Source organism: Eptatretus burgeri, chromosome 2 (genome assembly GCF_056783735.1).
Source record: "Eptatretus burgeri isolate ZD-2024b chromosome 2, Ebu_testis_v1, whole genome shotgun sequence".
In the NCBI taxonomy this organism is placed as follows: domain Eukaryota; kingdom Metazoa; phylum Chordata; class Myxini; order Myxiniformes; family Myxinidae; genus Eptatretus; species Eptatretus burgeri.
In genome coordinates this window covers 4,157,389-4,183,023 of record NC_140962.1, presented here as the reverse complement: position 1 = coordinate 4,183,023, position 25,635 = coordinate 4,157,389, and the positions used below count along the sequence as shown (strand labels likewise).

General features: G+C 44.8%; 1 protein-coding gene across 3 annotated transcripts in view; it reads right to left on the bottom strand.

Moving 5' to 3' along the window:
• ABCF1 (ATP binding cassette subfamily F member 1) overlaps positions 1 to 25,635 on the bottom strand; it is a 130,890-nt gene that overhangs the window by 28,211 nt on the left and 77,044 nt on the right. For all 3 annotated transcript variants that reach the window (XM_085861197.1, XM_085861191.1, XM_085861201.1), the window contains 3 exons: positions 2,352 to 2,500; positions 1,752 to 1,835; positions 1,427 to 1,551 (listed from right to left, as the gene is read on the bottom strand). In XM_085861197.1, the coding sequence (XP_085717323.1) occupies positions 1,427 to 1,551; positions 1,752 to 1,835; positions 2,352 to 2,500 (358 nt within the window). The remainder of the gene's footprint in view (positions 1 to 1,426; positions 1,552 to 1,751; positions 1,836 to 2,351; positions 2,501 to 25,635) is intronic.

Below are 25,635 nucleotides of genomic sequence, written 5' to 3'. Positions count from 1 at the left end.
TCTTGGTATTCTCTGAAGCCTGTGAAGATTATGACCCGGTAAGGCTTGTCCGATTCGGCTATATGCTGCAAGCCGGTTTTCCCAGCCACATAGCATTTGCATGCTATAACGAAAAGAACCAGGGGATCACAAAGAGAGAATCAAATTCAATGTTTTTGATGAAAATGACAGTAAGAAACAAGACTTGTATGATGTAAATATGGAGGGGTGTTTGGATAGAGCTGATAAATGTCCAAATAAAATGGTGAAGATGGTCACTGTAAAATGGTCACTGTAATTGTTTTTGAATGGGCAGTGGTATATCTTTTACTTTGGAAAGCTCCCCTGACATCAAGTTTGAGGAATGTGTTGGCTCATTCAGGACACAATCTTCAAGAGAATTAAAAAGCAACTCACTACCAACACCCCCCGAATGATGTTTGTGTATTAAGTTGGCCATCCTGCTTCCATTCCAGATACACCATTATTCACATTGCTGTATGGTGAAAAAAAAGTTAAAAAAAAAAAATAATGAATCACATCTGCATTCGATTCAGCATTTTTTGTATACATAGTCGAGGCTCGTGGAAGAGCTAGTACAGTGAACGGATCAGGATGTAACAGACTAAAACATGACACAAAACACGCATGTATGGGGTGGACAAGATGGATACAGAAGGAAACTCCAAGGAGGGAAAACTGGAAAATTGGAAGGAGGAGGGACACGGGTGGGGTTAAAAAGGGTTGAAAAGATCATGGTTTTGGATTGGGTTCGATCTGAGATGGTGGTGAACAGCTGTCATAAAACCTTGAAGGAAGAATGAGAATTTAAAAGGATGTGGAAGTTGATTCAACAGGTGGGAAAAAAAAAAGAGGAACAAATGAGTGGAGATGAGTAGTGATCCTGGATTTAGGTAGTTTCACCAGAAGGGGGTTGATGGTGGACAGTGTCAGCCCTGCAGAAACGTGGGGGACCGGGAGAGGAGGGTACAAAGCACAGAAAGAGCAGAGCATGCAAGACCAGAGAGGAGGCAGTAGAAGACAGACAGAGACCACCGACCTGTCTGCAATGACAAAATGATGAGCCATTGACTCAACTTCATCGCGGGAGATTCCAGTAATATTAAAGGCCTTGGTTTCCATGACATCAAGCTGAGCAATATTTGAGGCACAGGAGTCAACCCAGAGGGGAGAGCTGTACTCCATCAAGCTGCAGATGAAGGCCTTGTAGGTGGATAGGAGTTCAGATGTGCAAAAATTTCCATTCAAGTTGAGGTTTGAGTTGTTGTATTGATATACAAACTGACATGTAACCGAATAAGATTTCCCGCTCTCGAAGTCTTATGAATAAGGATCACATAAATGTTAAATAGTTAAAACAAACAGGAAAGCTTGTGCAAGTGATGATATCTGGAGTGAATAAGAGATGTGATGGGAATAAAAGTACTGTAGTTTCCACGGTAGTGAAAGAGTTTCTGTTCGTAGAGATGAATGACATCTGTGCAGACATCATCCAAGAACCCCTGGTCGTGTGACACCACCAGCAGGGTTTTCTTCCATCCTTGCAGGTAGCTACAACAAGAACAGACATTTAATTACATGGCGTTCAGGTCATCACTGAAGCAAAAATTAATAACTAATTATTATTTTTATTTTTTTTAAACCACTGATTAAATGATACAAAGCATGAGATAAAATAATTACAATAAATGGTGCAACGCATACAAGCTATGAAAAACTAAACTGCAGTAAGAAAGTGTTGTTTTCCATACTTGTTCAGCCAAATGACTGCATTCAGGTCGAGATGATTGGTTGGTTCATCAAGCAAAAGTAGAGTTGGTTCCACAAACAGCGCCCTGGAACATACAGTACCAAGGGTAAGAAACTACCACCGAATGTGATCATTACCATCGTCTCACAGGAAAGTCGTTCCTGCTGAAATAATTTCCTCGACAATAAATAAACAGTGGTTTTCCATTGTTTTCTGAGCAGAGATCGAAGGCAGGCATTTGTAACTAGATACCCAGTTCAATGTTTCAATGCACACCAAAAGGACAGAAAACAACTCTGCTATGTGCACTGTGACAACATTGTAATCCTGTCCTATTCCCAATACAATCAAGCCCAAACAAAATGATATACTTGACTTGCACTATTCGATTTGATGAGGAAAAATTCCCTCCAAAATGAGGTCATGGGAGGTGTACAATTGCCGGCAAAAAAAGGTAACATGCATCAATTAATTTGTTGACCGAAAGGTCATCAACTGCACAAGCTTAGATTGATCATTTGGATAAGGTTTATCCACATGGGGAAGGGTCACCAACTAGATTTTTTTTAAAAATAAAAAAAGAACAAGAAAATTGTGCTACCTGGCAAGTGAGACTCGCATCCTCCAACCACCAGAGAAATGCCAAGTAGCTCGGTTTTGCATCTCAGTTGTAAACCCAAGGCCAGCGAGGATGCGTCGGGCACGTGCCTCTGCACTTGCAGCACCGATCACACTCAGTTCGTCATACACCTGATAACGTAGGAAAGGGATCACTTACTGTGATTTGGGTTCATGTGTCGTGATAAAACAAAAAAAGCTAAATGCAATGCAAAATCAGCAAGGAAATACTGGAAATTGAAAAAAGATCTTTAAAATGTTTGTCTTAAAGAGTTAATAGGGTTCCATTTTACCCTTTTGTGGTCGCAAGGAAAATGGATGAGACTTGAGTTCATCCTTAATACAAAAGGAAGACAAAAAGACGATACAGTGGACAAAATTCCCAAATTGATGTGGTCTTGTGAGGGCTGTTCGGAAAATAAATTATTGAATTGCTCATTGTTTTTGCAGTTCTGAACTGTGTATTTTCTGAGTTGTTCACCAAGTGCCCATGGCAGAGGTGAATTTTTTAAAGCTCCTCAATGTACAGCTGCCCATCCCCCTCCATTCTTTCAATGTGGCAAAAAAGTGACCAACCAACAGAGGGGGCAATGAAACCAAACAGGCTTAATCGGCAAGATGAAACATCATATTCACTCCGATCCTTCCTCACTTTTCTGCAGCATTCCATAACACGATCTGAAATGCTCTCCCATGTGCACAAACTGAGTGAGATCCATAATCCGACCTCTCCCCTACTCCTCATATACAACGAACAGGCAGACACTGCCACTTATTCCTCCACAATATTCGCTAAATCTGTCTCATGATCTCCCTGTCTCCGGCTTCCACAATATTTCACATCCCGTACTTATCGCCTTTTGCCTTGTTCTGCAATCACTTTCCACTGTCTGCTCGATGAAGCAATGCCATCTCGAATTCTGCCAAAACAACCACCTGCCAGTTTGTTTTCAGATCCTCCTGCTTTACCAACTCTTCATTCTTCCTTGCTTCTCTCCTTTGGCTCCCCATCGATCCTTGTTCTTTCTTCTTGGCAGTTTATATCCAATACGTTCTTGGCTGAGGCACGACAGGAAATAAAGCATGATGACGTAGCAGGTTACAAGGTCAGGTCAGTCTCTCTCAGGTCAGTACAAATCTCATTTGAGTCTTTCTTAGCAATCGCTTGTTGGACAGAAAGTACAACCAGCAATACATGAGGATTCTCCGAAGAGACCTGGTACCAAAGGAATTCAGTCTCTGTCTCAGATCCCTAGTCAGAGTCGAAGTCACATCCGCAAAGCAAGACTGGAAGCACCAATGCCCTGAGGACTCGGATTTTGGTCCTCCTGCACAGGTACCGACAGCGCCATACCCCATGATCCAGTGAATCAATGTCTCCCCAGGCACGACCCAGACATTTATTGACCTCTGGCTCACGCTCACACAGCCAGCAGAGACATGAATATCACTGCCAAGGTAAGTGAATCTCTCTGTGACCTCAACATCCTCACCACAAACAGGTACAGACAGGACAGCAGCATCCAAGATGTCATTGAAAGCAGGATCTTCGTTTTGACGCAGGAAACCTGTAATCCCAGTGGCTCCAACTCCTCATTCAGCAACTCGAGGGCCCCCAAAAGGATATGTAGAGTCTTCGCAAAGATGACTGCATCACCTGTGAAATCAAGATCAGAGATCTTAACATTACTAAACGATGCACCGCAGACTGATCTCTCTGACATCCTCCCCAGAATCCAGTCCATACAAAGTGCTGAAAATTGTGGGGGTCAGTACACACCCCTGATGAACTCCAGTAACAACTGGACACAAGTCGGAGATGGAATCACTACATTTCACAGCACTCAGTGCCAGAGTATAGTTTAGACTTGAGTGATCAGTTTTGGTGGTACCCCATGAAGACTAAGAATCCTCCAGAGGGCATCCCGATTCACTGAATAAAACGCTTTGCAGAGATCAACATAGGCTGCGAGCAGCCCCTGCCGAAACGAAACTCTGCGTTCAGTGAGGACCCGGAGGGCAAGCATACGGTCAATTGTTTACCTCTTTGGTGTGAAACCTGACTGCTCTGGGTGCTGATGTTCAATCAGATGGTGGCGAACTCTATCAATAATTATCAGAGCAAAGACCTTGCCTGGCACTGAAGGCAGCGTCACCCCGCGGTGGTTGTTGAAGTCTTGGCGATCCCCTTCCCTTTCCAGAGAGGGACAACAAGGCCCCTCATCCAGACAGTTGGGATGATGCCTGTGTTCCAGGCAGAGTGCAGAACTGCATGCAACGACATGAGTGCAGCATTTCCACCAGCCTTGAGAAGTTCAGCATGGGTGCCACAGATACCTGGGGCATTACCCCACATAAACTGGTTCACGGCAGCCTGTTTTTCCACAAATGAAGGTGGATCCCAGTTGATTGGAGGGTCAGCGATAAGGATAATAACACCCCTTGATGCACTTTGAACAGCTGTTCAAAGTAACCAGCCCAGCGGGCCTTCACTTCAGACTCCTGTCAAGAGCCCACCACCTTCCACTCTAACTGCAGTAATTCTTCTTTTTTCTAAGTACTAAGTAAGACAAAATTCTTCTTCACCCTTTGGTGAGTTCCAAGACATCCACTGCCAACATTGAGGATGGTGGTCTTGAAGGTACTTAACAACTTTTCAGGATTCCGCAAAGTACCCAGACCCGCCTGTTTGCAAACTCATCAGCTGCCCTCAAATCCTTGACCTTGCCATCATCCAGCCCTGGCTGGGATGGCTGGGATGGTCCCTGGCCATTCTCCTAGATTTAAACTTCAACTTCAGAGTTGCAACAACAAGCCTGAGGAACTGAGCACTCTGGTAGACCCTGCAGTTCTGGATCATCCTCTAGCAAACATCCATGAGCACATGGTCAATCTCCTTTGCCACACCACCAGCATTGGAATATCAAGTCCAGCGATGACCCTGAGGGCATTGACATCATGAACCATACACCACGAGTCCAAGACTTCTTGCAAAGTCAAGGAACTTCGTGCTGTTCTGGTTCACAGTTCCAGACCCATGGGGACCAACAGACGTCTCATGGCTTTCAGTTCCAGTCGATGCAACCATCCCTATCTGTTCCAGTCGATGCATTGAAATTCCCCAAGACAAGAAGAGTATCTCGCCTGGGGTACTGATCAACCACAGACTCCAGCGTGGCATAAAATTCGTCCTTCACAGTGAGTTCACTCGCCTCAGTCGGAGAATGTACAGAGACCAGGGAAGTGATACCAAAGGAGTGACGAATCCTTCATCTCATAATATGCTCGTTGACCGGTGTTACCTCAATTATTATTGGAGTCAGTTTATTGGACACAGCTACAGCAACTTCTTGGGCATAGTAACCCTCAGAGTGACCAGACCAATAGTAGGTGTAACCACCCGCCATGATCTTGCCGCAATCCGGTCTCTGAATCTCAAAGAGTGCTGCAATACCTGTGTTCAAACGCTTGAGCTGAGATGATAACAGAGACAGGTGATCATCCTCTCTTAGGGAGAGGACATTCCAGGAGGAGGAGGAGGAGGAGGAGGAGGAGGAGGAGGAGGAGATTGGGACCATACTCTGTGCAGAGCGTTGGTGCTGCCTAAGCAGTCTCCTTGGCTATTGGGCACAATCCTGGACAGGTCGCCACTCCGACACAGTATACCAGCATGCTGGCACTCATTTTGCCGACCTCGGATGGATGACAGGCAGAGTTCACCCCACCTGGCATTAATTCAACAGCTGAGCGGGATTTGAACCCAGGATCCTAGGATCCGAGGATCCAAACCCACCACCCTAGTAGGGTGAATATACTGATTCTGGCTCACTTTTCCCCATGTAAGTGAATGGGGGATTTTCAGCGATTCATTTTTTTTTCCCCTAAAAATAAACCCCCTTTTTATCCCAAGGCATATTTATTTGTCTCCCCTTTTAACCTTGGGGCACTCTTTTCAAATAACCAATGTAATAAGATAAAGATTTGTTCAAGTAGTAAAGTGGTAATGTGATTTGTTAAAGGTGATTCTAAAGAAATATCTGAAATATTTTCTTTGCACAATAATCCCCATCTAAAATATTTAAAAATAAAACATTTGAATCTTTATATTTTTTAAGATACCCCTTTTGTGCCATTACGAAATGATAAACTTCTCTTAATGCTCTTGTTTGACCACCTCCTGAGCCTCAGATTGTTTTGCTGAGCCACGACCACTTTTCATAAGCCACGCCCACTTTCCATAAGAAACGCCCACTCTTCATGAGGTGTTTTAATAAGCCACGCCCACGTTTCCTAAGCCACGCCCACTTTTCTTAGCCCCACCCACTTTTCGTGAGGTATTTTTCATAAGCCACGCCTAGTTTTGCTAAGCCCCGCCTACTCTTACATCATTTCCAGTTCATCTCTGACTCACAAAGAAATCGCTAGAAAATTCTAGAATGTTATGGTTTTGAAAAATTTCCCAACGAAGGCTTGCCTGGGCTTGCCCAGGGAATTTCCAAAGGAAACCACACCCACCAGTCTTACTGTATAAAAGCTTGAAGCCCAGACTCCATTTTAAACATTTTTTACAAACAATGGACTGCTGCGCTGAGCTTGAGTGGGATGACTTTGGGGTTCCTTGGAGTTTTACTACTTGTATGGAACTAAACCTTCAAGTTGATGAACTGGATTCAAACCTCTCATCTATTGCGGTAAGATTTTATTTTCCTATTTTCAGTTTGATTTTAGCATGGACTCATTTAATAATTAAATCACTTAATTAATACATTATTATTTTCTCTCACAGGAAATAGTATCTGAAAATAACGATTTTGTCACAACTTGGGGTGAAATTGTTGGCTTGGTTGAAGACCTTGTGAGCGACCAAGACCCACAGAACGAGCTCGACCTTGAGTGGGATGATTTTGCTTGGAGTTCTACTACTTGTATGGAACTAAACCTTCAAGTTGATGAACTGGATTCAAACCTCTTATCTGTTGCGGTAAGATTTTATTTTCCTATTTTCAAACTTTGATTGAAGCATAGACTCATTTAATAATTAAATCACTTAATTAATACATTATTATTTTCTCTCACAGGAAATTGTATCTGAAATACGAAATGAAAACACTGCTTTTGCTACAACTTGGGGCGAAATTATTGGCTTGGTTGAAGACCTTATGAGCAACCAAGACCCACAGAACGAGCTTGTCCTTGATGACCCAACAGGAGAGTTATACCTTGGAGACCAGCAAAATCCTGAAAAAGAGTTTTACAGCAATAGTACTCATTGCGAGTTATCAAGACAATACCCACTGAACAAGTTATACCTTGATGAGCCAGAATACACAAGTTTTACCTTGGAGTCTCACAAATTTCAGACATTTTGAAAATTGGAGTTTTCCTTGATGATCCACACTTGTACTATGTGAGATCTATCACTGAAAGCCATAAAAATTGGAAAAATGGAGTTTTCCTTGATGATCTACAGTTATACTATGTGAGATCTATCACCGAAAGCCATAAAAATTGGAAAAATGGAGTCTTCCTTGATGATCCACACTTGTACTATGTGAGATCTATCACTGAAAGCCCAAAAAATTGGAAAAATGTAGTTTTCCTTGATGATCCACAGTTATACTATGTGAGATCTATCACTGAAACCCATAAAAATTGGAAAAATTGAGTTTTCCTTGATGATCCACAGTTATACTATGTGAGATCAATCACTGAAACCCATAAAAATTGGAAAAATGGAGTTTTCCTTGATGATCCACACTTGTACTATGTGAGATCTATCACTGAAACCCATAAAAATTGGAAAAAATGGAGTTTTCCTTGATGATCCACAGTTAGACTATGTGAGATCTATCACCGAAACCCACAATATTTCTGGAAATTGTGATTCTACCTTGGAGTCTTGGATAGATGGTTATATTTTTGGAGACTTGAAATGTGGGTTCTGGCTTGATAACTCACAATGTAATACGTATCTTGGAAACTCAACAGGAATGTGGTTATACCTTGGAGACTTGGAAAGTTGGGTTTATTTTGGAGACTTGAAATGCTACCACTCTGGGATCTAAACCTATTGATGTAGTTCTTTGTTGGATGGTGCTTGATGAGAGCAATATCAAGAAAGTTCTTACTCCCCGTTTCTACTTCATCAAACCTGAAAGCCTTACAAGACAGAATTGGAAGAAGAGAAAAAAAACATTAAAAATATATATTGTTAGTTCTGGGAAGAAAGTGCGGGCTTACTCTACCCTTCTACTTCATCAAACCTGAAAGTCTTAAAAGACAGAATTGTAAGAAGAGAAAAAAAAAAACATAAAAAATATATATTGTTGAAATACGTATTGAAAAAAAAAAAGACTGTGTTGGGCGAGGGTTGATATTTTCAATGTGAGGGTTGAGATTTTGAATGTGAGGACACACACACACACACGCACGCACACGCACACGTTAAGCCTTGACTATTCAGTTGAGGATTCTGTGTTTTGGGTTCATAGATCCAAGAAAGTCCCCCCTTGACACACATTATATACGTCAGATGCCACCTGTTATACACCTCGGACTTGGCTCTCGAGTGTCCACAATGGTGTATAGTAGAAGTGAGTGAAGCGCCAACCCATTGCACACACATTATATACTGTTATACACCTCGGACTTGGCCCTCGAGTGTCCACAACGGTATATAGTAGAAGTGAGTGAAGCGCCAACCCATTGCAGACACATTATATACTGTTATACACCTCGGACTTGGCCCTCGAGTGTCCACAACGGTGTATAGTAGGAGGGAGTGAAGCGCCAACCCATTGCTCCCATTGCACACACATTATATACTGTTATACACCTCGGACTTGGCCCTCAAGTGTCCACAACGGTGTATAGTAGGAGGGAGTGAAGCGTCAACCCATTGCTCCCATGGGTATTATCTGCTTCGTTTTGTCTTTTGTAATTCCTGTGAATAAAATGAACCTAAAATCTCTTCCCCTTCTAAATCATATATCTTATAAGTCCAAGGAACCGTATCTATTACATCAACAATTTTAAAAAGTTCGTACGTCCATCGTTTAATATAACCCTTTTCAAAATAAGATTTCCACCTATATATTCTTACGATATCACCAACTTTGAACTTAGGTTTTCTGACATTAATCTCTTTTTCATATTTTAATTTTGCAAATGTTTCTGATGGTTTCATATTCGTTGACGTGTGAATCGTGTCATTATACTTATCCACAATATCCTGAATAAAAGATGACCATTGTTGTGAACCGAGTTGTGTGAATTTTTTATATAGTGTCTCTTCGAAGGTACGATTAAAACGTTCAATAACAACGCCTTTCCTTCATTAAAGGTACTGTATAATGTAATGCTGTTATTTTTTAGATAATTCATAAATGTCTTGTTATAAAACTCCCCACCCTCATCAGTCCACAATTTTTTTCACTTTTCTCTTACTTTTATTAGATATCTGTTGAAAGGCTATCATAAGAGTATTACCTGTTTTGTTTTTTAAAGGGACAACCCAAGCGTATCTACTCCTCAAATCAATAACAGTTAAAGCATACTTGTACCCCTTATCATTATTGAGTTCAATCAAATCAGCAGACCAGATATAATCAACTTCCTTGGAATAAACCTTCCTTCTACGAAACTTTGTGAATATTGGTTTATGTAATTCATCAGCTAATTGCTCTTCAGTCTTAATGACATCATTAGAGCCTATAAGTTTTTTGAATTCCCAAGCCCAAGTTTCAATTTAGCACTGATCATCTTCTTCACGATGAACCTATCAACTTTTTCTCTCAAGGTTGGATTTTGTGTCAGAGACAAATTATACAACATTTCTCTATCGGCTTCATGCTTTTCTTCCAAAGTTGTGGTATTCCCATAATCAATATCGTGTCTCATGCACACTTCATCAACCCTATTGATGGGCTTACTCCATGATTTAGGATTGTCTGCCTCATCTAATCTTTTATCCAAGTTTGTGCCTGGACCTCAGAAAGAATACCCTGGTAGATGTAATTCCCCTGGTATTCCAGTAGTTGTAAATTTACTTCCTGAGAAAAACTTTTGTATATCTCCTCCGAGTTTGTGTTTGGAGATAAATTGATTTTTTTTTGAACCACACAAACCGAACATGTACCTTTTTGTATAACCCTGTTATTTTTACTTTTAAAATATGAAATATTTTTAGTATTAGTTTTCTTTTTACATTTGAGACAATAACTCATTTATTTATGAGAAAAATTCCTACAGAGTGCGAAAACCTTTTTAGTTTCCAACATTCACATTTGAATCTTAATTTTTAAAACATAAAGAATCCTTAGAAATGCCTTCACTCTCTCCTCCATTTATTTAAGAAAAAAATGAAACACTTTAATTAAAATCAACATCTTGCCGATGTCAATAGTCTTGTCGAAAATATTGCTAATAGACTTGTCAATTCTTTGTTTTCCTCCTCGGTGGGTTGAGTTATTTTCTGTAATACCCCCAATGTTTTTGTAATCTCACTGGTTTCCATATTTATTCATTCTCGCTCTTTCCTCCCTCTCCTCCTCTCTCTTCCCTCTCTTCTCCTTCTCTCTCTTCTCACTCCTCTCTTTCCTCCTTCTCTTTCTTCTCCCTCTTCTCCCTCTCCTCCTTCTCTCCTCTCTTCTTAAACTCCTTCCACAAACCTTACTATCCTTGAATCACTTACACCCCATAGAACATCATACATATATTCATCGGGATTTCTTGTTATTCCTGTATCCAAAATATTTTTTTTTACAACAGGAAACAAATAAAATTTCTTTTGAATTTCTAAAAGAGCCTTACGTTTTCTTAACTTTATAATTTTGTCATTATTTAACATTCTAATTAAATCTAAAGTTGTCGGTTTATCAACATCAGTATAAAGCCAATTTTTTATTGAAAATACCTCATTCTTATGTTGTAGAACATATTTATTAAAATACCGAATACCCTTTTCTTGAAGGTATGCTTGGACACAGAAATGATAATTTTCTTGAAGCCTTCTTGCCGTTATTTATGTATTAGAAATATATATCAAAATAATATTATGACACGAAACACCTCCCCATCTTCCCATAGTTAAATAATTTTGAATTTCCTTACTTATTATATATAATCCTGTTTTTTTCTGTTTTCATGATATAAACTCAGGCAAAACCATTATTATATTTACCATTATTAAATTCTTTAATTTGTTGTTTACGAATCGTGGCTCCACAAAACTCATTCTCGATACCAAGTGGATAATATTCTTCCTTACGAGACTGATTTAATTGTTCGAGGTCTTTTAGGTCAATTTTAAATGACCAATTATACCCTAAATCATTCATATCATACTCTCATTGGTCTATTCTCATACAAACGATACGCCCTTCTTTATAAAAAATTATTTTAATTCAAACTGTGAATTCTGTATGACCTTGTGATAAAATCAACACTTCTGTATCTTTGGAATACACGGCCGTTTTATTTAAGGATATATATATATATATATATATATATATATATATATATATATATATATATATATATATATATATATATATATATATATATATATATATACACACACACATATATATTGTGATAAATCACTTAATCTTACCAAGTCATTCGCGTCAGTCAGGCTTGAATAATTTTTTAATTCATAAGCATTTTTCATATAAATATTTTTGGTTATATTATATTTATGTCGTTCAGCCTGTGCCTTTGTGTATTAATTTGATAAATCAATATCCAGTTATTGGGATACACCAAAGATAGAACCATCTTTACCAACATAAGTCATTTATATTAGATTAAAAATATCATAAAAAAATTATTTTTGTTGAGTTGAAATAACACATAAAGACATAATTGACCACAATACTTGGAATTTAATTCTTGGACTTGAAATGTTTGATAAACACCATTCTGTAAGAATTTTATGACTTCAACAGGTGGTGGAAGACCAAAACTATCAAAATAATATTTGTCTTGACTATTAAAAATACAAAGCCAATGAGAACCGTTCCCATTATTATCTTCTAAGTTCATAATAATATTCTTTGTATGTTTAGGCACATTTGTTAATTCATCTCTCATACAAATAAACACATTATGAATTTTTAATTTCTTACAATATTTGATAAGTTGTAAATTTGATGTTGTATTCTTTCCAAATTATTTAAACCACTCATCAATGCTCATTTATTTATTAGAAAGATATAATCCATTACCTCTTTTGGTTAATTTTACACCTGCTTGTGCGATCGAAGAAAGCATATCTCCAACTAACAATCTCGCTTTATCAGGCAGAACTTCAAGCTTTTCAGCAAAATCTACAATTACACCACTTCCACTAATTTGTTTCTCCAACTCTTTGTTATGCCTTTCCAATTATTTTTGAGCCCAGAGTTGAGCCTTCCTTTCGTTGGCAGTTTTCACTGCTGTTGAAATACCACCCGTCAATGCTCCAACCGCACTTAAACCAGCAAATAAAGGAATTAGAAATGGGAGAAATCCTCCATTCGTCTCTCTTATTGAATATTTTTTCAACATTGGTTTTGTCATTTTAATTTTAAGTGAGCCAGTATCGTTCAAGATTTTAACCTGTTCTCTTTTGAGCAAAACATCAATTCTTACTGCTCCTTTTCTCTGAATTGTATTAACGTTAATCCTACAAGGCTTTTGATTTTGAACACAAGATGATAGTTTATGAAGATTGATTTGATTAACATATACCCCAGTTGGTACTTTGCCACTCATTTATTTAACAAAAAATTATGTATTAATCTGTAATTCTGTTTCTTCCAAAAGCAAACAATATGCATCAACTTCTTCACTCTCTCTCCTCTTTCAATGTATTGGGAAGTATCCACTCGATTAAACTTTATAGTTGCCTTTTGAGCACTCAGGTCAAACGCATAGATTGTATACAAACTTTTAAATGCTGTCATATCCAAAATAGGTTCTTTATTTCCATTACTTTCACACACTTTTTGGTAAGACTTGTATGCTTCAGCATAATCATTTTTTCCACAATTAATTTCCAATCTATCTCGTGGATAAAATGTTCCATCCAGAGCAGTGGTTTTCAAACTTTTTTTTAGTGGTGACCCAATTTCAGAACCTCTCTACATCGCGCGACCCAAAAGATTCAAAACCCAATTCATGATATACCAGACAAGATTTCATATGACACAAGAACTTTTACTGTTTACTTTATTCACCATCATCATGTTTTCATAGACGAGTAAACGGAGAATAGCCGACAGTATCCAAATAGTACAGTTTCATGTTTCAGAAGTTTAGTCCGAATGACATTTAGATATATCAGTGAGAAGGATGAGCCTGTTTTTCAGAAACCGACTTCTCTATTCGTGGAGAAGTAGATGACAATGCCAGGATCATATCATGCTCCATTTCTCGGCAATTTCTGTACTTTGTTTTCATCACCACCATGGTGGAGAACGACTGCTCACAAAAGTATGATGAAGGATATGGCATGAGAACCTTAATGACGCGCCGTGACAGGGTCGGGTACGACGGCAGCATTTTGTACAAGAATGTCGACAACGAATTCATCCGTGCAAGAGCCTGCGCTCCTGAATCCTGCTGGAACTGTACAAGCTCTTCCTGTGCTGTATCATCTTCATCAGCAATCGAGTCCAGTGGAGCCATGAAAGGGTCCCGAACCACAGAAAAGGACTGCACATCCAGCTCAGAGAAATAGTGCTCGAACTGTTCAATGAGCGACCGAAGGTGACGTGCTATCTCCTGAGAAAGACTGTCGAGCTCAGTATCATCGTACTCGCAGGTCGTTAGATGCTCCACCAGACGGGGGAAAAGGATGAAGCGCTTAACAGCTGCTTTGTCTGCCAGTAATTTTAGAGTCGCCATAAATCCGCTCATTTTGTCTTTTAAAATCATGAGGTTGGCGTCTTTGCCTTGGAGGGAGCAGTTGAGGACATTGAGACGTTCAAAGATGTCAACGAGACAGCACAGTTCTGACAGCCAAGAGTCCGACACAGCAACGCTACCCATGCCGTTCTCCCTTGTGTGCGTAGGAACTCCTTCACTTCATCTTTGAGCTCGTAAACGCGCAGAAGAAGGTTTCCTCAAGATAACCATCTGACACGAGTGTAGAATAGTAAATTCTTATGGTCGGCGTCCATCTCCTGGCAGAATAGCCTGAATGACCTAGTGTTGAGGGTGCTCGATTTGATGAGATTCATCATTTTTACGACTTCTGAGAGCATGCTCTGCAAGGTTTCTGGCAAAGTACGAGAGACGAGTGCTTCTGGGTGAATCATGCAGTGTACCATGGAGGTCTGAGGAGCCACCTCAAGCAATTTAGCCTTGAATCCAGAACGCACTCCTAACATTGCTGGCGCGCTGTCTGTTGTAGAACCGAGCAACTTTCCGAAGTCCAGATCATGGTCATGATAAAACTGCTCTACTTTCCCAAAAATGTCCTCGCCTTTGGTGGTAGCCTCCAATGGTTTGATGAGCAGAGGCTCATCGCCAAAGTTATCAGCCTTGATGAAGCGGACCCAAACGATGAGTTGCGCGTACTATGCGATATCAGTGGACTCGCCCAACTGTATGGTGTGCCACGGCGATTCCTTGATCTTCTGTACGACCTGAGCCGTTACATCCAGACTCGTATCTTCAATTCTGCGTTGGATGGTGTTGTCAGAGAGGGCTAAAACTGCCAGTTTCTTTGCCGCTTCCTCCCCAACCACCAGAGATACCATGTCCTTTGCACATGGCAGCACGAGTTCTTCCGCAATGGAGTGAGACTTTTTAGTCTTGGCAACTCGATACGAGGCCTCTCATGCCCAATAATTGGTCTGATGGCATGCACCCTCTCCGTCAAGACGCGTATTCTTGAGTGCAAGAAGGTTCCTCTCAAAGAACGCTCTCTCCTTATCCTGATAAGGTGCATGTTTTGTAGTGAAATGCCTCTGCAACTTATTTTGTTTCAGACTCCATAGAAAGCACTTCGAAACAAATCACACTGAGGCCTCTGTGCCCCACTTTTATCCACCACGTAATAAAATCCAAGGTCGAGACATTTATCCTGGTAAGAACGTTGTTGAGATTTGCTGGTGGCTGGTGCTGCCATCACAAATAAGGTCTCGAGTCGTACGTGGAGACGTGAATAGACGTTAATGATAGAGTCAGAGTCTGAGTCTGAGAGGCCGTCGATCAAACCACGAATTTCCCGCCAAAATGAACCGCCCTTCAGCGAGCCGGTGCATCGGCTGGATCCCATTCCAAGCGTCATGTTGCGCCGGTTCCCATACTTTGAACGAACCGTTTATATTACATCCCGTAAAAGCGAACACCGATCGAAAATAGACAATTTTTTTTCACTGCGAGCGGATGCCCGCGAGCCCACAAAATTTGCTCGGCGACCCCATTTGGGGTCACGCCCCCGGGTTTGAAAAACCAAGATCAATAGAAACATGAAGTTGTTTTACCTTCGCATTATCACTCAATACATTATTCTTATCAGTAGCAGTATCGCCATCTGGTTTTTAAAAAAATGATCCACAGATATCGTGGCTTTCCTTCCAGAACACCCAAATTCCACATGTAAGTGGTTTGGTTTAGTTTAACGTGTTGACATCTTCTTTTGAGGTATGATACACTGAGTGGTTTCTTTGAGTTAAGTCTTCTATTCAACATCTCTTCTGTTTTAAGATTAGGAGTATATTCACTAATATACCAACTCATTTCATCAATTACAAATTTATTCTGCTCACCAAAAGCACTACCAACACCAAAAAGTAATCTATTTTCATTATCATTCCTTTGTAGTTGAAATTTAATTTTAAGACCATGCAGAACTTTCTCATGATCACAAAATCCAAATATACCTTGAAGAGGAACTGCCACAATAAAACTATTAACTGCTTTTGTATCATCAGTATACGTTCCTTTCCTTTGAGTATATCCAGGGTCTGTGGTTGTTCCCGTTTACATATCAGGAATAAAACCTTCGACAGCCCCCTTTTCCATTCTATCGCTGAATGTATATAGTGTAAATTTCATCATTTCAGATACAGCAGAGACATAATCAACCACTTCAACTTCTTGTGTTCCAATGTACAAACGCACACGATCAAACATTTTCCAGAAGAAATCATTTACGAGTGTAGCGTTTGTGTTATTCCCAGCCTTAGTGAATTTAAATTTACACAACAAGAAACTTTCGGATAGATTCAAATAGGTTTGTTGATTATTTCAAAACTTTTTGTACCATTTGCATTCCAGTCTGTTCCAGTTATTGCATTTACCTTGAAGTAATCTTCTTTTTTAGTGGAGTTTGAGATGACAATGGTGTCATCAAATCATAGATACTATCAATTGTTTCCATACTTGTATTTATTTGGGAAAAAAAGATGTTAAAACTTTTGAAACCCCGACCCAAGTATTTGAATTATTTTCTGTCGTTCTTGGGGGGACAACTGAGTTTTGCCTTTCTTAATTTCTTTAATTGCTTGTAATTTATGAGATTCCTCTTGGGCATCTTTTATGCTCTTTACAGCACCTGCGACATTTCCCACAGCAGAAACAGTTGAACCAATTAGGTCTTTATGTTTAAGAATAGTTGAACCAACACCGATTAGAGTATCAATTATCCCATATCCTCTAAATTGATGTCCGACACCCGTTTGTCTCTTAGGTTTATAGTATCCTCTACCAAGATACATACTGTTACGGATTCGCGCCCGCCGGCATGCTGACGGCCACGTAACTCGAATCGCGGCACGTCGCCCACCGGACGGACAATCCAGTCGTGACCCTCTCGGACTAACGCCGGGAACCAGTCACGGGTGGACCTTTCGGTCTCACCGCGATCGAGCCAATCAGCCCCCGCGTGGGATAGGGTTGCTCGCCAAATTCGACCTACCTAAGTACCCACGCGGAGGGTAGACCGGGCGATCGCACCTCGCCGCAGGTCGACTTCGGACACGGGCCACTTAAGCGACCCGTTCCGTACTATCGGGATAACCGAGCGGTGTTATCGTCGACCTCGACGGTTCGATTAATTATCGGGCGTATTCAGCCCACTACCAACCCTTTACGTGAAGCAAGATGAGGATTCAATGAAAGAAATGACGAAGCGAAGCGGGAAACAGTTCAACACAAAGCACATTTATTCGCGATGAACGGAAAGCGCACATATACAATTCCACCAAAAGCACATAGAAAAGAAAAACACAATGCAATTTACACAAAAAGCAAATGCGACAATGCAGATCTAATACCGATTACGCGAGCACACGGCAACACTTATACAATTTTACTTCACAGACGGCGCCGACAACACATACCCAAAACCAAGGAAAAGAATACCCTCAAGGATGAGGCGGGCCTGAGGCCGAGACCGGGTCGGGCCTACCCGTCTGGTGATGAGACGCGGAGCGGCGATGGTGCCTCAACTCCGCGGGCCTCGCGGACAGTGTCTGGTAGGGGGTGGGAAAGGGGCCCCCTTGGTCGCACTATCTCAGCGCGGGGGGAAACAGGAGGGGGTTGCTGATGCTCGGGGTATAGAGGATTCCTATTCTGCCTCGAGTCCCGCGACGAGCGTCTCCACCTCGGCCAGGTCGCGCTGTCGGCCTCCCTGGGGTGCAGCTCCCTGCACGACGCGAGCACCCCTCGTCTGCCCTCGCCGCCTCTCCACAGCTCCGTCCCCTCCGCTCCGACTCCAACGCACACGACGGCGACCAGCTCCTTTTTGCTCCTTCTTCCCAACTCCACCGCCCGCGAAGTCTTAACTCTCTGTTCCGACTTGACTGACGAACGCGGTCGCTTTTATAAGCCCCGTGGCTTCGCCTTCTCATCTTTGACCCTCTCCCTTCGACCTTTCACCTCGCTCCCCATTGGCCCGAGAAAAAGTGGGCGTGAATGCTTTTTGATCCATAAATTTGCATATATCGATCACCCTCCAACGCCCTGGGGGCGGGGCCAAATCGCCCCTTGCTCACCGATTGGACGGAACAAAAGTGGGCGTGTCGTTTTTGATCCGTTTTTGAAGTGGAAAATCCGTGGTTTTGTACACGCTGTTCGGCGCGCGCCCTGCACGAGTCCAACACCGGTACCCACAAGCGGCGCAAGAACGGTGGCGATGCGACGGTTGCGAGGTGTGACGTGAAGGTCGTGGCGGTGGGTGGTTGATGTGGTGGTCGGTGGTGGTAACAATGGCGGTTGGTCCAAATTAAAGATAGTAAAAGAAAAACGGCTATCCTGAAGAGTCGCAGCACGCATAAATGACATGTATTCCCACTAGACAACGGGTTTGGGCCTAACTACACATGTACTTACCGAGATACCTCACCTAAGGGACCTGAATGGTGGTTTGCGAATTTGGTAACCACAACACTACCCCCTCCCCTTTTTACAGACTCGTCCCGAGTCGTCAAATTTTCGTGTGCCATCATGTGTAGTTTTCCCCTAGTACATTTTACCTACGGATCCCTGAGTGCGACATTCATGGTATTCGTGTCCCCAAAATAAATAACCTGAGGGCTGCGTAACTACCTAAACAAACTCACTCACACGGACGACTTAAATAAAATTGCCGGCGCTAGGACAAACATGCCGGGGGCGCACTCATATTTACAGTACATCTTACCTTAACTTACAAATTTTACACTAAACCATGGCCCAGGATCACTGAACTCTGCAAAAGAAAACAGTTAGCAGGGAGCCAGGCTGCTCGCATGCAGTCTCTGGCTCAAAACAATGCAGGTGACAGGGAACGTGGCTGGCTGCTCACACGCAGTCCAAGGCCTTCCTTTTTGAACTGAACGCAGTGAACCACAACGGTGCATGGGCTGCACAAACGCAGTCTCCGTGCCAGCTCAAGTGGCACACGCAATGAGCACAACGAATGAATGGATGAATGGATGGACGCAAAACACGGTGCACGGGCTGCCACTGCAGGCCCGTGTTGTAGCTGCCAACAGGGCAGTTCTCGCAGCTTGCAAACTGTTGCCTTGATCCTGGCGCACATGGAAATGAACAGGGGGGGGCAAAGCAAAATTTGAACGGGGCTGGTGAACATGGGCAGTGGGCATGGCATGGCAAAGGTGCAGGCAACACAGCCCGCAGAAGAAGGCCGCTGCAGGCAAACACAGCCAGCAGATGAACTGGCCGGCACAGGCCTTGAAGTACCACAGCTGCAGATGATCCGGCCGGCACAGGCCTTGCAGCAACACAACAGCTGCCGATGAAGTGGGCCGGCACAGGCCTTGAAGAAAAACAGCCAGCCGGCAGATGAAGTGGGCCGGCACAGGCCTTGCAGTAACACAGCCAGCAGATGAAGCTGGCCAGCCTTTGCCGTTCCGTGGAGGTTGGTGGAGGGAGTGCGGTGGTGCTGGCCACTTGGAAGGCGGGCTCGGACCTACCTACCTGTCTCCCTCCCAACCTATCGCCTTTGCCTGTCACTGTACATACCCACTCCCTTAATTTGTCAAACCCCAATTTAGCCCCAACTTAATTTTTTTTTTGTTGTTTTTATTTTTACTCCCCCACTATAAATCGTCCCCTAACCCCCTTTATCGTCCTTGTTCGGCTAACCTATTCTGTCACCTAGCCTACTCCCAACCCCTACGTTCCCTTCCCGGAGGGGAACAAGGGAGAGCTAACGTCCTGTGTCGAGGCCCAACGAAGCCTCAGAATGGCCTCCCCAGAGTTCGGCGATCTAACCCAAAGTGGGTCCAGCGGCCCACAACGAGAGCGAGGGGATGGATGGTGCGGAGGGGTACATCTCCTAATCTACCCTATCCATTTAACAGTTAAACTACCCCGGGGCTTTCAACAAGCGCCTCTTGCTTAAACTATTGGTTCTATAAACCCAGATTCCCGTCGCCTGTGTTGGTGTCCTCACAATTTCGGGCCTCGCCCCCCCAATTTTCGCTCCGTGCCCTCACACGGTCTCCTGGCTGGGACACGTGGCTCCCTTTGGCAGGCACGACCCTCTGCCGAATCTCCCGCTATGGCACCCCCGGGCACTACACTGCCTCCGAGCCTACCAGCTCCCTAACACCGGGGAGTGCCCCCCATGGCACCTCCCCTGAAACGCACACGTGGCAGGCTGGCCTCCCGGGCCCCTTTCCGAGGGTCACCCGTGCCCACAACACTGCCCACGCGGCCAATGGCGCTCCGGGCCCCCGCACCAAGCAGGCGCACCCGTGCCCACTACTCTATCCCGGCCCCCCATGGGCCCTTGGCCTACCACGGCCGACTAGCCTGGTGCCCGGGGTACCCACTCAGCGATACTCACCTTTCGCAGCCACGCTCCCAAGCCCGTCAACAGGGCTCCTGCACCCCTCCAAATGGGTCTCGAGCCTACTTTCCCAACAACAAAACGACCTCCATTTTTCAATTTGACTAACCCAGCTAACTCACTTTACTCTGACCCCGGGGTCCCTTGGGCGGGAGTCACTCCTCCCCCCAATCACTCATCGCACCATGCATTCCCCATTCACTCCACACACACAGACCCGCTGGCCTCACTCACTCACTAAGCACATGCTTCCAATTCACTCACCAACAACTCTTCAACACACACACCACTGAACTCTGCCATCCTTCTAACTACATCCCCTAACTAACTCGTGCTCCCACGTCGTCCCTTAAACTACAGCACGTTCCTTTTAACACTACGTAGCTAAACTACGTCCCCTCTACACATTCACTGTCTGTCACTGTCTCCAAATAATCCCATTAATCAATTTCCCAACCTAAATCTGGCTACAATCCCTCGAACTAATCCATTCCACGGACTCCATGAGGACTTACCCCTGCCCCATGAAGTCGGTCTAACTAAGCTAACCCTTCCCCCTAACTAGTTTCCTTCCTGTGCCCAGGTCAAGGGGGGTCTTCCACCCCTTGCCCAGGAATCCTGTGCACCCGAAAGTGAGGCTTGTTTTTTTTTTTTTTTCATGCGCAGCACCTGCGCGGCAACTCAGAGCTCGCGCACTTTACACCTGCCCGTGACGTCATGCAGCTGCACGTGTACCTCGTCCCTCCTTGGACGGTACCATCCGGCAGAGATACCCCTCCTGCCGGATTCCAACCCCACGTGCAGCCATGGCGTCACCGTGCGCATAAAAAAAACACAAGCCCCACGTCTCGAGGGGTTCCCCACGCGAACACATGTGCTTTGCCCGTCGGAGCTTAACACACACGATCGCGTGGAGAACCCGTCCGGTCCAAATCCGTTTACCTGCCTAAACTTTGTCCGTCCGCGGGATCGGCAAATCCACCACGTGCGTTTCCGGACCGGGACTTCACTCTCGCAAGCGAGCACGTGGCGGTCTCGTGCGTTGCACAGCACGGACCGCGTGCTCACTGCTGGGTGAACCCGGCACGGTCCCCGAAATAGCTACAGCCGCTACTCGGCTTTCTCTCCTCTGTCGCCTTCGTCGTCGCCATTCAACCCACGCACACCTGCGTGTTACGACGCACACACTCCACTCCATCACATTCACACCGGGAGACGCGGCTGCGTGCTCCCGCATGCCAACCGACATCTCCCTCACATACCGCTCTCTCACACACACGGTCTCCCTTGCATACGGCCGTTCACTCACGCGTGCCTCACTACTCACACAAACCATACTACTCACACACGCGAGGGCACTCACCCGCGGTGCCTCATTCACACACACGGCGACACTCACACACGGTGCCTCATCCACACACGGCGTGCTGGGAAGCACGTACTCCGGCACCATCGCCACCACACCACTCACACACGGGGTCGCTTCCACACACGGGGACGCACTCACACCTTGCACCACACACACAGGTACAACCACACTGGGGATTCGTGTCCCCACAAGGGTCTCCGGGGCCTCTATACCCCCCAAGCTCTCCGTGCACCTGTCCACAGCACTCGTCCCCTCAACCTCGCAAAGCACGACCGAACTCACCTGGTCGTGACTCGCCTCAAGGGGGCACACTCCCTCCCCTCGTTCCTGGAGGAGGCCATCCAGGTGCTCGCACTGGGTCTCCACCCAGTCCACCAGCTCACCCCCATTATCCTCCACTACCTCCGTGTGTGTGTGTGCGTCACTTACCCCGTCTTCATCGTGCAGTCTTCCCTCTATCGTTCCCTTCCCGGCTACCGTCACTGCCAACTCAGTCACCTCTTCACCCTTTACCTCCCTTGTCTCAACTATTATTTCCGTTGTCGTCATTTCGTGTCTCGTCTCACACGTTTTGGTCTCCCCATTTAATTTTTCCCTTTTGGCCACCATCGATTCCTCTGTCACGACCCTCGCCCAACACGCCCCCCGAATTATTTTTTTACCCGCCTCCACCGCGGGCCTGTCAGCCGTTGCACCCCCTTCCAGCTCGTTTGCTCCTCCACGTGGAGTCGCCATTTCTATCTCCCTGGTCACGGCCTTCATGCCCGCCTGCAGGCATCGGCCCATGTTCTGCGTCTCACCCCGTAGCTTTTTCATTTCCTCCTTCATGTTTGTTTCCATTCCGTTCATTTGTTGTGTATTCGCATCCAATTTTTGTGTATTCGCATCCATCTTCGTTTTTACTTCGTCCATTTGCTTGTTCATGTTCGCATTCATCTTCGCTGTCATTTCCGCATTCATTTGTGCCAGCATGGTGAATAGCTGGGCCATGTCGGGTGCGCTTGGGTGAGCCGTTTCGGCAGGGGTCAGGGAAGGGTTTTGGTGGAGAGGGGGAGGGGAGGTGTCATACACCGCGGCCGCTGCCGCACCCATTTCGGGCTCTGGGTTCAGTTGGGCGAGTCCGTGTTCCTGCACAATCAACATTTCCTGCTCGGGGATTCCATCCTGGACCATGGATTCTACACATTCTACATCCATTTCTAATACCCCCGGCTCCCGCTCGCCTTGAGACGCCATCTTGCTTCTCGTGAAGGGTTAATTTGAATCGCTTGTAATTTGGAAGGAATCGGGGGTCGCTTCTCTCACCCCTGGACCGATTCCCGTGAATTTAGCTGGAGACAGGAGAGCCCGTTTTCCTGTTCTCCGATACCAGTGCTGCGAGGAGGGCGATGGATTTGTATCGCACGACCTGACACCAGTGTTACGGATTCGCGCCCGCCGGCGTGCCGACGGCCACGTAACTCGAATCGCGGCACGTCGCCCACCGGACGGACAATCCAGTCGTGACCCTCTCGGACTAACGCCGGGAACCAGTCACGGGTGGACCTTTCGGTCTCACCGCGATCGAGCCAATCAGCCCCCGCGTGGGATAGGGTTGCTCGCCAAATTCGACCTACCTAAGTACCCACGCGGAGGGTAGACCGGGCGATCGCACCTCGCCGCAGGTCGACTTCGGACACGGGCCACTTAAGCGACCCGTTCCGTACTATCGGGATAACCGCGCGGTGTTATCGTCGACCTCGACAGTTCGATTAATTATCGGGCGTATTCAGCCCACTACCAACCCTTTACGTGAAGCAAGATGAGGATTCAATGAAAGAAATGACGAAGCGAAGCGGGAAACAGTTCAACACAAAGCACATTTATTCGCGATGAACGGAAAGCGCACATATACAATTCCACCAAAAGCACACAGAAAAGAAAAACACAATGCAATTTACACAAAAAGCAAATGCGACAATGCAGATCTAATACCGATTACGCGAGCACACGGCAACACTTATACAATTTTACTTCACAGACGGCGCCGACAACACATACCCAAAACCAAGGAAAAGAATACCCTCAAGGATGAGGCGGGCCTGAGGCCGAGACCGGGTCGGGCCTACCCGTCTGGTGATGAGACGCGGAGCGGCGATGGTGCCTCAACTCCGCGGGCCTCGCGGACAGTGTCTGGTAGGGGGTGGGAAAAGGGGCCCCTTGGTCGCACTATCTCAGCGCGGGGGGAAACAGGAGGGGGTTGCTGATGCTCGGGGTATAGAGGATTCCTATTCTGCCTCGAGTCCCGCGACGAGCGTCTCCACCTCGGCCAGGTCGCGCTGTCGGCCTCCCTGGGGTGCAGCTCCCTGCACGACGCGAGCACCCCCTCGTCTGCCCTCGCCGCCTCTCCACAGCTCCGTCCCCTCCGCTCCGACTCCAACGCACACGACGGCGACCAGCTCCTTTTTGCTCCTTCTTCCCAACTCCACCGCCCGCGAAGTCTTAACTCTCTGTTCCGACTTGACTGACGAACGCGGTCGCTTTTATAAGCCCCGTGGCTTCGCCTTCTCATCTTTGACCCTCTCCCTTCGACCTTTCACCTCGCTCCCCATTGGCCCGAGAAAAAGTGGGCGTGAATGCTTTTTGATCCATAAATTTGCATATATCGATCGCCCTCCAACGCCCTGGGGGCGGGGCCAAATCGCCCCTTGCTCACCGATTGGACGGAACAAAAGTGGGCGTGTGTCGTTTTTGATCCGTTTTTGAAGTGGAAAATCCGTGGTTTTGTACACGCTGTTCGGCGCGCGCCCTGCACGAGTCCAACACCGGTACCCACAAGCGGCGCAAGAACGGTGGCGATGCGACGGTTGCGAGGTGTGACGTGAAGGTCGTGGCGGTGGGTGGTTGATGTGGTGGTCGGTGGTGGTAACAATGGCGGTTGGTCCAAATTAAAGATAGTAAAAGAAAAACGGCTATCCTGAAGAGTCGCAGCACGCATAAATGACATGTATTCCCACTAGACAACGGGTTTGGGCCTAACTACACATGTACTTACCGAGATACCTCACCTAAGGGACCTGAATGGTGGTTTGCGAATTTGGTAACCACAACAATACCTTCACCCTTGTAGTATGGGGAAAGGAACATCCTATCCCCTGTAATTATTTTATATTTTCTCAACTCGTGCTTCCTCACAATAACCATCGTATTTATTTATTGGAAAACTTCACATTGGTGAATTCTGATGGATATAACTTCTCCATGAAAAGAAATCATACGATTATCTTGGTCGGTTATTCTAAAATTTACTTTGTGTATGGTTTTTCCTGACACAGGGAGATAAACCAGATTTTTGGGTTCCATATTAAATTTATAACCAATTGAGGTTGAGCGTGCGCTGAATGAAAATATTGTATTTGTTTTTATTCCATCATTTTCAGCACCATCAATTAAATCACAGTGAATTAATACCAAATTTATTCCTGAGGATATTTGAATGACATTACCACTGTAAAACATCCCATTAGTTTCAATCTTTTTTGAGGAGAAACCCAATAACTCTCTAAATGAATTATCAATTGTGAAATAAACCTTGTAGTTATTGTTAAGTTTAATCGTTGATTTTGA